Below are 14623 nucleotides of genomic sequence, written 5' to 3' on the forward strand. Positions count from 1 at the left end.
AACTCATCATATAGACCAGGCTGGCCTCAAACTCACAGAGGATCCTGTAGTTCTGCCTCATAAGGGCTGGGATTAAAGGCCTGTACCACTCCACTTGACTAAAGACAGAGCTTTTTCAAGGAAATTTTCTGTTATTGTTATTTTTGCTGGAATGTGTGTTTTCCTGTTCTTTTGCTTTTACCATTAAAATAACTTAAATTTTCGTTTTGTGTGTTGAGGTGTTTTGCCTACAGGTATGTATGTGTATCACGGGTGTCCAGTGACCACAGAGGCCAGAGGAGGACATCAGGTTCTCTGGAGCTGGAGTGACAGATGGTAGTGAGATGTCCTGTAGATGCAGTGCCCTAACCTGGGTCCTCGGCAAGAGCAGCTGTGTCTGTCACCTCTTAGCTAGCACTCCGGATTCTTCCTCACTAACTTAAATTTTAATTTTGTTTTCTCTGCTACCTTTTCCTTCTTAAAAAAAACAAAAAACCTTTTACTAGTTACCCAATTTCTGCTTCCCCAACTTACAGTCTTTCTTTTCCTACAACTTTCTTTCTTTCTTTCTCTCTCTTTCTTTCTTTCTTTCTTTCTTTCTTCATTTTTGGACCTTAAATTTTTCTTCTTTATTTTTCCCATTTTTTCTTTTAATTTCTTTATTTTGCACATTAACTTTATTTTTAAACATTTTGGGTAATTCTACAATGTTTTTAGTCAATTCTTTCCTAATATTAGTGTTCTTCTTCTTTAGCTTTTCCTCACTTTTACAAGCTTTGCTTTTATTTGTAGTGATTTTTGTTTGCCTTCTTCTTCCTCAGTGATGTCTGCAATCCCAGCTCAACAGGTTGAAGACATGAGATACACATACCATTTGATGATAATTATTATATCACAAGAACCAGGATGAACAATTGTTCTTTATTATTTAATAACATCAGTGACTGGTGTCTGTGGATTCTAACAATGCAGCTTTACTTAAAGTTGAAAAGCTTCATTGCCTCTTCAATTTTTTTAATGTCAGGCGGAGGTTTTCTCTGGCTGCCAGGCTGCAGGAACTTTTTCACATTGGGCAGGCTGCTGATTCTGCTCTTCAGGGCCTGTAATCCAGAAAACACAGCCTGAGAGTCAGAACAGCTCAAGTACACAGTCCGTAACACATGAGCCCCTCCCCCCCCCCCCCCCCCCCCCGCCAACACGACCAACTGCGTCCATGCAACAGGTCCTGTGTAGACATGAGAAGAACGACAAATCCATGAGCTAGAAACCACAGCTCAGCATAATTTCCTTAAGACCTCCTTTGACATCCAATTGCCTTCTCCAGAGTTCCCTGGACACACACTGAGATGTAGTTTTGTAATACAGAGCACAGAGCCCTGTGTCTCTCAGGTGTGAAAGCAGAAAATAACAAAGCAAAGTGAAGACGTGAAAAACTGAGTTTGAACTGGGGGCAGAAAAGATCAAAGTCTGACCAGGAATAACTTAGTCAGTTTTCACACTGGAGATAAGGATGGTGTCACGCGGGGGGGGGGGGGGGGGGGGGGGGGGGGAGCATGATGGGGACAATGGAGAAGGAGGCACAGTGCAGAGAAGTCAGAGCTGACGAAGGGTCAGCATGACAGAGACCTGCTCCCACAATATGTGTGCAGAGACAGGCCACATAACATGGAAGATGAAGGCCAGAAGCAGTCTGCAAGGAATAGGGGTATGGCAGAAAGCTGTGGGGTCCTGCCTCTTTCTCAATGCAACATATATTCTTGTGGTACCAGCTTCAAATCTCCATTCACAAAAAGTTTATTTTCATGCCTGAAACCAGTGTCTGGTGCTCAGTATGGAGACCAAAGTGTAGGCCCTCAGCAGCCCCCAGGCCACCATTATATTCTCAGAGGCATGTATGTGCGGCTGCCTCTCTGAGGTGATCTCACCTTCAGCAGGGGAAAAGGGGCCAGAAGGCTGGAGTCAAGCTCTTCAACATAGAGGAGAACTTCCAGCAGGTGAATGTCCACCCTGGTCAGCCTGTTACCAACAAGGTAGTCTTGTCCGTGGCTCTTCAAGACCTGCCAAATTAAAGGAGACAGATTATGAAAATACACAGTTGGACTGGGGCCATTACCCGTTCCCAAGTCTCCCAATGGAGTCTCTGACTCTTCCTGGCAGGTATACAACTGCAGACTCGGGCCTATGATGCAAGAGGCACATGAGAGTCAGGCACGCGACCTCCTCGCTAAAGCTCAGGTGACCTTTCTCTGTCATTGCACATACCATGACCTTCACACCGCCACCCTATGTACATTTCCCACATGGGATAAGGGCTTAGCCCCTTGCACATCATGGCTCCTCCCCTAAGTTTGAGCACCGGAAGTTCAGGATATTCGTCTCCCTGTCTTGTCTGTTCAGACCCGTGGGCAGAGGCCTCATCTGCAGGGAACATCAGTCACCAGAGAACGCCCTGTGTCTGTCCTCTCCTGTGTCTGCTCTCCTCAGTTCTCTGGAATCTGAAGTACACCTGGCTGAGCTACAATACATCCTCCCTGTACAGCATCGGCTCTGACTCCCAACCTTCACTTTATCATGACTGACTGAGCTGAATTGTACAGGGGAAACTGAGTCGGAGTCTCAGTATCTTTGTAAGGACAGACAAGCATGCCAACACCAAATGGGACTAATCTTCCTATCTGATTTTGGCTATTTATTTAACATTTCTGGTTGTGAGAAGATTTAATAATAGAACTGTCTTAGTTGCAGTTTATGACATTTACTTAAATATCCCAGCAATATGAAAATCACAGATATCCTAAAGGACAAGCACTGGCTACAGCATGAGCTACAAGTAGAGAAGAATTAAAATGCTTTTTGGTCACCTTATCACACTGTAAATGTCTACAGAGAAAAAAAATATAATGACCACAGTCAGAAACAAAGCCAGGCATAGTGGCACACACATTTAATTCCAGCACTCAAGATGCTGAGGCAGGTGGATTTCTGGGAGCTTGAGGCCAGTCCACAGAAGAGTTCCAATAGAGCCAGTGCTACGAAATACAGAAATCCTGTTGTAAAGAAAAGAAAAAGAAGGAAAGAAAAAAAACAATAAACTAGAAAAGGAAGCATCGAACGTTCTCAGTAGAGTTTACTGTGTTCCTGAAAATCATGATTCACACACCAGAGATGATTCAAGCTGTGAGAGCTTGACATTGTGTCCTGTGAGACAGGGTCTTCACTCCAGAGGTCTCTGTGGGGACCTGATGGCTCCTAAATCCCTCACTGCTTCCACAGAGCAGAGGCAGCTGTGAGGGAACGTTCAGTGAATTATAATGGGGTCAATGTCGGGTCTCTGAGGAATGTGTAGGATCCCTAATCCTGTAGAATCAGAGCTTTGTTCTTAGCTTTACTTGACAGAAGATCAAATCTGTCTGAAGTGTTCTTGACCATCCTCCAAAGAGAAGCCCTGACTAAGAGAGACAACACATGTACACGAACACCCCTTCATGTGTGGATGTGCATAGCTCTCCTCCCAAGCCTGACATCTGTGACCCTAACTCCTGCAGGCCAGTGTTCCTTTACATCCCTTCATCAGCCTCCTCCTCTGCCTACATCACTGTCCTAGGTCAGGTTCTTCTCCTCTGTCTTTGAAACTCTCTCCTCTTCTCCTGACAGCCAGTGGCTCTCTGGGCCCCCTGTGTGATGTGACAGAGTATTTTCCCATCTGTGTTTTTCTGCAGTTTGCCCTGGAATTGAAGTCCAGTGTGTCTGCAGGATCTATGTCCATCTCTGGTGTGGCTCAGCCTTCCACAGGTCAGGTCTGGTTATGACCTTGAACCCTGTTGAATGTGGACCACTAGGTTGGCGTGACCATGCAGTGCCCCTTCACAGGCCATTTTTATACAGCGTCCTGTGAGCAGGGAGCTGCACAGGGAGGCTCATGGAAGGTCAGTGAGGCAGCACCCTGTCCTTCCCAACCTCTGTGTTTCTCTTGTCCTGGGAACTCAGTGTACCCAGCCAGACTTCAAACAGCCTACTTACTTTTTCATAGGCAGGCAAGTACCGGTTTTTGGTCTTGTCTTTTATCAAGGAGATCTTGGCTTCTCTTTGGTCTGGTGGACATATGACCACTTGCAGCATCATTTCAGTGAGATCTAAAATACCCTCTGTATACATGTCGATCCTGAAAGACAAAATTTTCCATATGGTCAATGGTTTTCAGGGATTCACTATTTTATATTTTAATCTAAATATCTGAGAAATTTACACTGAAACTAGTTGCAAATTTCCTCACTTTTAACCAGTCATTATCTTTTCTGTTTAATAGATATATTAACTTTCCCTCTGGTACAGCTCTGATACACTTTTAGAATTTTTCAAACCCACACATTGCCAAACCCAAGGACAAAGAGCATCACTGATCACTGGTCCTTCTACAGATTCAGTCGTGATATACTTGGTGGCGTCCGGAAGATAGCCATCAAATTCTACAGAGGGCACTCAGTCTCTCTCTCTCTCTCTCTCTCTCTCTCTCTCTCTCTCTCTCTCTCTGTGTGTGTGTGTGTGTGTGTGTGTGTGTGTGTTTGTCTCTCTCTATGTCTCTCTCTGTCTCTCTCTCTATTTGACGTGATTTGTTCTCAAAGACTAAGCATAGATTCTTAGAGCAAACAAGCTATCTCCCAGATAAGCTCAAAACAGAACACTTCCTGAGCGCCAGCTGCATCTCGGAACATCTCTCATTCTGCTCAGGGGCATCTAGGTCAGTGTTGGATGTTCTCCACCCGTTTGTCACAACAACTCACACTGCAGGTGCATTCTGGCCTTGCAAACATTTGTCAAGACGTGCCTATTTCTTCACTCATTTCAACCACAGCACACAGACACAGAGACACATGCATCCCTTCTTCAAAACTGTATTTCACAAGGTGCTTTGGGGAGAGTTCAATGTCACACTTCCATACACTTCCGGTGTTGACCCTGCAAAGGTAGTATTCTGTGTTCCAGTGCATCTATTGCATTCTAAGACTGCTGACATCCTCCTATGTTAGCAGAGTCTGATCCTCACTCCCTCTGACCCCAATCCTGCCACTGTGGCAGCTGCTGCAGGAGGACTTATCTGCTTCCTCCTTATCCAGGGGAAGTTCGGGTACATTTCATATTACCAGAGCCAGGAACATGTGCCCTGGAATCGGCTCACTAAACATTATGCAATGTTTATTCTTGACCTCTATATTGCTTCCTTCACCCCTTCATGTATGTTCACGGCTAAAATCATATACTGTGCTCCTCTTTCATTTTTACTGAATATCATGGCTGATTCCACCATGAGAAAATTATAAATAATGCTGCTAGGAGTATATCTATACACACACTGTTACAGCCCAGTTTCTATTTCCCATTGACAAATCTTTTCTGCACTGGGATTCCTGCCTACCATCATGTTTAACTTTTGATCAACAGCAATATTCCTACACAATGGTTCAGGAGTGAAGGATTCATGGCTCCCCTATGCTCAGATCTTGGCCACCGTGTTTGCAATTCTGTCCCTGTGCTGTGCTGACAACATCATCCTCGGCTGTAGCCACACTCACCTGCATCCACCCCATGTGCCCTTCCCTCTCCTCCATGGACTCTTCCTTACTTGGCCTAAGTGGTATAACTAGCCTGCTCCTAGACATAAACCCTGCCACCCTCTTGCACTTTCATGGAGGGACCCAAATCCTTCCTTTGTTTCCCCTTGGAGTAATAACAGGAAATATACCGTACAGGACTCTCTCCTTCGCGTCCTTCCCATAGAGGTTGTATTTGGTGGCAATGTAGTTGAGAATGGCTCTGGTCTGTACCAGCTTCATCCCATCAATCTCCACCATGGGTATTTGCTGAAACATCAAACTCCCGTCTGTGAAAGAAGAAAGGAAAAGGTCTCTGAGGTTTTTCAAGTCTCACTTCTCAGGAGCACAAAACATGTATTGAAGTGTCTGATCACGCAAAGGAAAGATAATTGATTGGCTCTCAGTTTTTCAAGCTAAATCCCATTTACTTTAAGTTTCTGTTTCCTCACACATATCCTTGGGCTTTGGAGCTTCTCACATCCATTTTTATTTCCTATCCGGACACATATTATATTTCTAGTACATGTTTTCATGTCAGTTCATGTCCCTGGATACATATGGAAGATAAGGAGCGACAGCAGAGGCCCCCATGAAAGCAGAACTAGTCCTTGACAATCTCATCATCGTCATGACATTAAGGTGATGTGTGACATTTTCTTACGCAGTTAGCCACCATGAGTTCCTCCAGCCTGTTCTTGTGTGGTGATAGTGACTCGTCAGTAGCTATGTTGGAAACGCTCAAGACAATCATCCCAGCTGTTTTTCCTCCTGTGATTTAATCAATGGCCACGTACCTGTGTGGTTATTGGACCTTGTGTGTGGAACCCTGCCTGAATAAGTCAGTGAGAGAGAGCTTGAATAAAATTGCTCACTCTGATGCAGAAAAAGTGAGAAAACATTTATTCCCAAGTCCCCAGACAAATTCTTGTAGAAATCTTCATTCCACTTTTATCACTGTCTCCATTTTCAGACCCTTCAAGGAGCCCCACCACCTCCATCACATCCCTCTGCCGTTCCTGACTGTTCCCACCCATCACCCGCCAACATCACCCGGCAACATTACTTTCTGGTAAACCTTCTAATAGGCACCACATGGAGGACACTTGGTGTTACCTTTGATTAACTTTTCCATCTCTGCTGGGGTTTCTATAAACTTCTCTTCAAACTGAAAGCAGAAAAAGTAAATGCATTCTCATTAGCTCGTTCTGTATCACTGTAGAATTTTGAAATTGAAAGCTCCCTTGTTGGTATTGTGTCTGCCTGAGTTGAGACTTGCAGTAGATATGAAGGATCTGATCGTGACCACATGGAAATTCAGAGTAAACCCATCAAGCAAAGGTGTCCATCATTACACGCTGCTCATTACTGTAGTGTTCCTCCAACCTGACCCACCATGTTCATGCTTCAGTCCTAAGAAGAGAGTGATCTCACTAGCGGACCAGCACTGGGAGATTGAGGTTTTGGGCTCTCAGGAAAGCCAACTCTAGTGAATATAGAATAGAAGTTTCTATGTCTTCATCATGGCCTTTCATAGTCCCCATGATCACCTGAGGTATTTTTTTCTTTAAGATTTAGTATTGCTAATTTTAAGTGTGTGTGTGTGTGTGTGTGTGTGTGTGTGTGTGTGTGTGTGTGTAGTCTTGTATTTGGGAATACATGCATCTCGGAAGTGAGAGTGCATAGAGGACAGAGAATAGAGATTCCATTAGAGATGGTGTGACGGGCAGTTATTAGCTCTCATGTATGGGAGCTGGGAGAATTAGAAGGTTGTCTGCATGTGCAGTAAGGATTTTAGAAGCCAAACCACTACTCTAGCCCCACAGCAAGTTGCTTACATTGTGGGGCTGTTATTCTGTTTTAAAAATACTTATTTGTTTTGCTTATGAAAATTACATGCTTGTGTGTCAGGGTACACCTACCCAATGACGGTCTATTCTGGACTTTTATATTGGTTCCTGGGATCTGAACCCGTGTGGCTTAATCTTTAACCACCAGCCATCTCTCCAGCCATCTAGAGTAATTTAAACCACTTTGTTCCTTCCACAGATTAAAGAAATTTTTCAGATGTGAAAGGCTGAAAATCAGCTTCTAGCCTGCGTGGTGAGACAGTGTGCTGACGATCCCATAACCCCACAGATTGGACTGACAGACAATGAAATGACGTCAACAACGTGCACAGCACTCAGAGAGGTGCAGGGAGTGGTGACAGTCATCACAGAGGTGGCTGAACTGTGAGAGGCTTGATGGGTGTGAGGGGGATGATGACAATGGCAGCCTGTGGGCACACTGAGCTGTAAGGACTGAGCCAGGGTCTCTAGCTGTCTCAGTCCACTGCCTTCTCAGTCACTATGGACACGGAAGAGGAAGGCTTGTGCAGACACCGTACCTCCTTCTCATGAGATGAATCAACAGTTCTGTGGCTTAGAGCATCCCCTGAGCCACAGAGCTGGTGTACAGACACTGGCAACCAACTATTCATGTACTTAACGAATCCTCCTGGGTTGGCACTAGCGTGTCTCGGTTCTTATGCCCTCCTTCATTCAGAAAGGATCAGCTGAAGCCCTGTTCGGTTAGGATTGGAGGTGGATTCAACAGCAGAGGGAAACACGTTGCCATGACTCTGAGGAAGACACCAAAGCCGCCAACACAGGACACTACTTCATCATTTAACCTTCCCATTCTGCTCCTGACTGAGGAGGACAAGATCTCAGTAGCTTCCAGGACTTCCTCTCAGGAAATAAAAATTGGTGAGCTCCCCTGGAGTGAGCTGGGAAGTGTTCTTCCCAGTGACACCTCTGAATTTTCTGCTTTAAAGCTGAAAAATAAATTAACCTCAGAATGTTGCTTCCACACTCACTTGGACCACTCTCTCACACTTTCCTCAAAGCTCACAGACGTGGGGCCACCTGAAGATGGCACCTCTGGTTTACATCCTACCTATACCCTCCAACCGCTGCGGACCTAGCATTTGAAAGTCTCTACAAACTGATTACTGAGTGTGCTGGACTGTGGCAGGAGGTGTGTCTGTCTCCTGTGTCAGGGCTCCCATTTGTCCTGTTTATCTTTAACTTAACTCCATTGAACATCTCTTGTATAATTTACCCTTTTCATAGTTTTTATATTATAGGAGTGCAGGCCAGAGGCGTGGGCACCCTCTGAGGCTAGAACAACGGGCAGTTGTGAGCAGCCTGTGTGGGCGCTCTGCAGGACACCATGGGGTTTTGACCACTGAGCCATCACTTCAGTCTCCTGTCCCCTTGAAACCATTCTTACCATGGAAATTTCTGGTTCTACTCTGTAAAACTACACACAAGATGAAAAGATCCTCCACCTGTCAATCACCAGGTCCAATAGTCCCCAGGTAATGTCCACCGGGTTCATTTCAGCCCAACTTCTCTGTGACTCTGATTTTAATGTCAGACTTGAGGTGCCAAACGTTCCATCACGAATACTTTACCGTGAATATCCAAGTGTAAGTACTCTTTTTGAAAGCACAGTGTCAGACTTAAAATCAAAATATCATACCATAACATGCAATAAGCAATTAGTATCGTCTAATGATCAGAATTCAAATTTATATTTCTATATGTCCCTATTTTGTAACTTTATTCAATTCAAATAAAAAAGTAACCAAATAACTATTTGATTCTCCTCTATCAGAAGCATTGTTGGGGCTGGAGAGATGGCTCAGTGGTTAAGAGCACTGGTTGCTCTTCCAGAGGTCCTGAGTTCAATTCCCAGCAACATTATTGTGGCTCACAACCATCTGTAATGTAATCTTGTGCAATCTTCTGGCATGCGGGCATACATGGAGGCAGAATGTCATACACATAATAAATAAATAAATCTTTTTTTAAAAAAAAAAGAAAGCATCTTTTAATATGAGTGTGTTCTTTGGTACAGAGCAAAGTAAAATTTTCATTTGTTCAAATCAGTCCATTTCCTTCTTAATACAAGATGACTATCATTTTTTTGTGGGGTTGGTGTTCACGTTTTAACAGGAAAGGGGGCATCTTCCACCAGGAGATCTACTTACGGGTTCTTCAACCATTCCAGGCTTAGCCCTGCATTAAGGTCCTGGTGGTGGCTGAGCACATTGGGTATGTTCCCATTATCCCCCACAGGCATGTAGCGTGTGGCCTGGTTGATCAAGGGGCATACTTAGTGTAAGGGTTGACTGAGGCATAATTATAGTTCTAACCATCTTGGTCTTGGCAGAGTCGTGGGCACCAAGAACACTACCATAACGTAAAACTGTATCCAAATTTCCTTGTGTGGAGCCTTTCAGCTTAGAGAAGTATTTAGACTTATCTTAGGTCCTGGCACAGAAGAGCAATGCACAACCTACCTCCACCCCTGCTGCAGCCAGGAGCCACCTGATGCACTCCATCCTGCCCCGGCCATTGAAGTAGTGAAGCACGGGCTTCCCAGCCATGGCTGCAGCTGTGGTTTCACTGTGAATGGAAAGCAAAGAGATCAATCCTGGGAGATTGCGCTCGGGGATATGGTCAGTAATACAGCACTAGGGAAGGGCCGTCTGCCTTCTTTTGCAGGGGCCCAGGAAGGTCTACTGACTAATCTCTCACCCGTCAATGAGTGCCAACCTGCAATTGCAACAAACAGGTCTCAGCTGGTCATGTGCCTTCACTTTGAGGACATAGACAGAGCATCCTGGACCTATAGTGGTGAAGGACTGGGACCCTGTTGAGCTTCAGAAAGCAGAGCCATCATGGAGGGGATGAGACAAAGTCCCTCCCCAGCCTTTTGGTCCCTAGGTTGCTAGTTCAGAAGCTTTTGAAGGCTTCATGTCGCCCTGCCTGTGCTAAACACTTATTCTTCCCACAGGAGAAGGGCCCATCTCCTGGATGCAGGTCTGTTTTCCACCTCTAGACTGGATCCTGTTCTAGGGTCCAGAAGGCGGTAGTTGATGCATCCACTTCATACCTCAGGGAGTCACTGCCTTTGGTGCACAGCACATAACGGGCAGTTGCTCATGTGAACTGCATGTAATCACCACAGAGTTTGCAGGTGAGGAGCTGCCCCTGTTTCCATTCTACAGGAGAGATAGATGTGCAGACAGTCACGTGATGAGGAAACCCTGGCCAGTGCAGCTCAGTTCCTGCACAAGGAACCCACATACTGGGTCCTGCTACTCAGTAGGCTGTAAGTCAACATCATGGCTCATGGACAGTGTCTTCAACTTGTGATATAATTGGATATTTCAGAGTCTGTATTTTAAAATGGACTCTGCCTGTCTGTGTGTGTGTGTTAGTCTATGTGTGTGAGAGAGTGGATGTGTGTGTGAGTGTATGCATTTCTGTGTGTGTGTGTGTGTGTGTGTGTGTGTGTGTGTGTGTGTGGTGTGTGTTTGTGTGTGTGGGTGTGTGTGTGTGTGTAAGTGCCCAAGGCTGAAGTGACCTTGTAGGCTAGAAGAAGCACAGCCTCCCTGCCCTCAGGTCACAGCTGCTTCTCTTGGGCACCTGACAGTTTCCTACAGCACTGTATAATGCTCTGTTCTTTTTGTCTTTCTGTTGGCTTTTCTCTGTTTTCTCCGTGAACTCTCCTTTGCCCTGGAGAGTTCAATACTGGGGATTCAGAGGGACTCTGAAATGCTGAGGCTTTCAGATCCCTCCCCATACTGCAGAACCTTTAACCTCCCGGTTTTAGAGGGGTACACTGTCTCAGAGTCGGCTGGTCTTCTCCAGATTAGTGATGAATGCTTTGAACCTTAGCAAGGGTTGGCCGTATAACTGCTAAGGGTCAGAGTTTGGGTTTAACCTCGTTCCTCTACAGACTCATTTCTTCCTGCCATGTCTTCCTACAGAATTTTAAACTGTTTTCTTTTGTCCCATTCATTTCCTCATACATACATTTGTGATCACAGGACATCAGTAGACATCCTTCTGCTTGGTATAAGGTTTAGCCCACAGTCCTCTGATTTCTCAGGGTTCAATAGTTCAAGATTCATACTTTATGTTTCATTTGCTTTCTTGGGAACACCATATAAAAACAGATTGTTTTGTTTGTAATTAAATAATAAGGTTGGGCGGGGGCTGTTTTGAGACAAAGTTTCTCTTGTCATGAAGCTAGCTTATGTAGACCAGGATGGCTTCAAAATCACAGATATCCACCTGCCTCTGCCTCCCTAGTGCTGGGAATAGAGGTGTACGCTGCCTGGCAATAATAAGATTGTAATAAAGTAACAAATCCTAAGTGTGAAACCTGCTAGTCTGCTATTTAAACAGAATCATCAAAGCAATCAGAATCCACAGGACACAAACAAATGGGGTAGAAATCCAAACTGGGGAAGGAAGGGCTTTGGGAGGGAGGCCTGGGAGAGTCTGGGTGAATTCAAGTTCTCAAGTGAGAGGAATCTGCACGTTCTCTGTGAGACTGGAACACAGTTCAAGAGAAGAACGTTATTGCTCTCTGGTGTGTGAGCACAATCCAGGTCTACTCCCCCCTGTCCTAAATCCCATGCGTTTAGATTCCCTTTTAAATACCTTAAATGCCACCCTCAGCTCAGTGACACTGGAGGAGGAGGAGAAAGAAAGGAACAGAAGAAGGGAAGAATGAAGACCAGGACAGAGGAAATTGGGATTAAGGAATGGAGGAAGGGAAGGAGGACAGAAAGAGAGAAGAAACAGAGGAAGAGAGATAGCTTGCTAGCTACTCAACATTCAGTAACAAAATAATTCATATGAACCAGAATCAAATGTAGGTAAAGTCAATGGTACTGAGCAGTGAATATGATAAAAGTATATATTTATGTATATGTATATATATGGAAATTACGTAATAAAAGTAGCTCTTTTGTACAATTAATGCATGCTAAATAAAACATTGAAAAGCTATTTTCCATTGATGTAGACACGGAACTTATTTCACAGGTTATAAGAGAGAGAACTGACCTAGTGAGAGTCCAGACGGCTGCTCTGCTCAGCTCCCCAACTCCTGTTCCAGATGAGTGTGGAAGCACTTTAATAAGGTGAGCATTCTCACCAGCAGGGTGGGGCCCCACTGCCACTCCTGTGGACTCACACAGAGTTCAAGATTCCAGAGTTTCATGATAGAGTAGAAAGCTGACGAATCAGGGAGGGGCTCACAAGCCACCACCCTCTCCTGAAAGTCCTTTAAAGTTTTCATTGGTTTAATGCTCCTGTGTCTCTAAGTGACCTCTCATGCGTGTTCCTGTGAAGAACCCTAATGAAGCACATTGCTCAGGACAGAAGAAACACGGGAGGGAGGACTGAGCTAGAAGCATGAATGACGTCACAGAGTCAACCACGGAACCCTCAGCTATAAGATGCGACTTATATCTACTGAATTTGGGGCAAAGTTTGTGAAGTAGCCTTAAATTACAGAATTAACACATTGCCTCAACTTCAAGGCTAAGTTGAAGTTCAGGTTACAATGTCCCCTGCTTACTGTATCTGATGAGAATGCTAATGTCCTATAATAGGTTATTTGTCTTAACCTTTGTCCTGTTTAATCTGGAGCAGAAGGGCAGAAAGGAGTTTCACAATTCACCCTTACCTTCACCTGGATGGCCATCAGCACACTGTCCCAGCATGCTCTGGGTCTCTGTGCATCTGTGCATCCCTGCAGTCCCTGCTGTGGGGAAGCTGTCATGTCACCATTAGCAATGGCATTACAAGACAGTGAGAATTACGGTTAATTCCTGCCAAGTTCACACTCAGGGATCTTATCCACATACAAGGGCATCTATCACTGAGTTCATTCACAGCCCTGCAAGTTCACTTGTGATTTTTTATAATCAATGGTCCATATGTCTCGGGCTATTAATCATTATCTGCTGACCTCGGTGGCTTCACAGATCGTGTCACTGCCTGAGTCTGCACACCCTCCAGTGTCCAGGGCTGTCCCCTTTGTATCCTGGTGTGCACTGCTAATTTCTCCTCAGCTGTAGAATCCACTCCACCGCTCTACAAACAGCTGGCAAAGCAGCAGTGCTGCCCTCCAGGGTGATGCGCATGTGCACGGCACAAGGTCTCATGATTTATTATTAAAGATGCTTATCTTTCATCTGTGCCCATAAATAATAGCCAATATATTAATGGTGTCCCTCATTTCATGAAGGTTTCTTTTATGTATTTTTAATTTCATAATCATTGTGTGACCTCTTTCCTCTACTTTATCTTTGAGGCTTGCTAAATTTTCTTCTACTTGAACCTTTTATTTGTAAGATGTTCCCCTGAGTTTTCTATTTGCATCATTAAGATTTAAAATTCTGCCTTCATTTCAGCTTGAACTCTCTTGAATATTCCTATCTCTCTATTGAATGCATTTTTTTAAATCCTGGGTTGTCTTCATTATTTCCATCAGTTTTATGTATGTGTTTTCCTGAGTATCACTGAAGCATCTATTCTCTTTAAATTTATTGTGTTTTTTTCTTCTCTAAACACCACCAATTCTGTGGTGAAATCCATAATTTCCATATTAAGAACGTCTGTGATCTGGGGTTATTCTCATTGGAGAACATTTTATAGGACTGGTGGGTTTGCATGGGGAAGATGCTGCCTTCATCTTTCATATTGCTTGTATTGTTTTCCATGGGAACTAGGTGTGTGGGACTCTTTTGTTGGTTCTGTATCTGATGTGGACACAGCAGGTTGGCACAAATCACAGAATGTGTGGGAATGGCACAGAACGGACATTGGATATGGTGTGTGAGGGATGGATCAGGGGATAGTAGATGTTTGTGTGCGGGGGTCTCTACAACCACCACAGCAGGCAGAGTAAGAACCCACGGGAGGGAAGAAGGGAGTCTGACCCTGAGTAGTTTATTTGGGGCATACTTAAGCAAAGCACAATTTGGTGAGAAATGTCCTGGTGATAAATTAATCCCCTGGGCAAATAAAGCACAAGACAAGACTACACAAAGACTCTTTGTAAAGTACAAGTGACATTATCCCTAAACATGAGTTCTATAGATTGACAAGCTCATGATATGGGTCATGTAGAGGATCCGGTATGATCTTCATTACACAGATTGCTCAAAGGCCACTAGGCTGTTAACCCCCTTGTTTCCC

The 14623-nt window shown here is 44.6% G+C and overlaps 1 protein-coding gene across 1 annotated transcript; it reads right to left on the bottom strand.

The window, feature by feature from the left end:
- Positions 1–864: 864 nt before the first annotated feature.
- On the bottom strand, positions 865–12614 carry LOC121466106 (glutathione S-transferase A2-like). The gene is made up of 7 exons (XM_041679648.1): positions 12482–12614; positions 9919–10024; positions 6684–6735; positions 5725–5857; positions 4000–4141; positions 1905–2036; positions 865–1079 (listed from the first exon to the last, which is right to left on the bottom strand). Exons 2-7 carry the CDS (start codon positions 10003–10005, stop codon positions 954–956), a joined length of 672 nt encoding a protein of 223 aa, XP_041535582.1. The 5' UTR covers positions 10006–10024; positions 12482–12614; the 3' UTR covers positions 865–953.
- Positions 12615–14623: the final 2009 nt, after the last annotated feature.

This window comes from Microtus oregoni, unplaced genomic scaffold, assembly GCF_018167655.1.
Source record: "Microtus oregoni isolate MIOR12 unplaced genomic scaffold, Mior012 000032F_ref0000030, whole genome shotgun sequence".
Taxonomy (NCBI): domain Eukaryota; kingdom Metazoa; phylum Chordata; class Mammalia; order Rodentia; family Cricetidae; genus Microtus; species Microtus oregoni.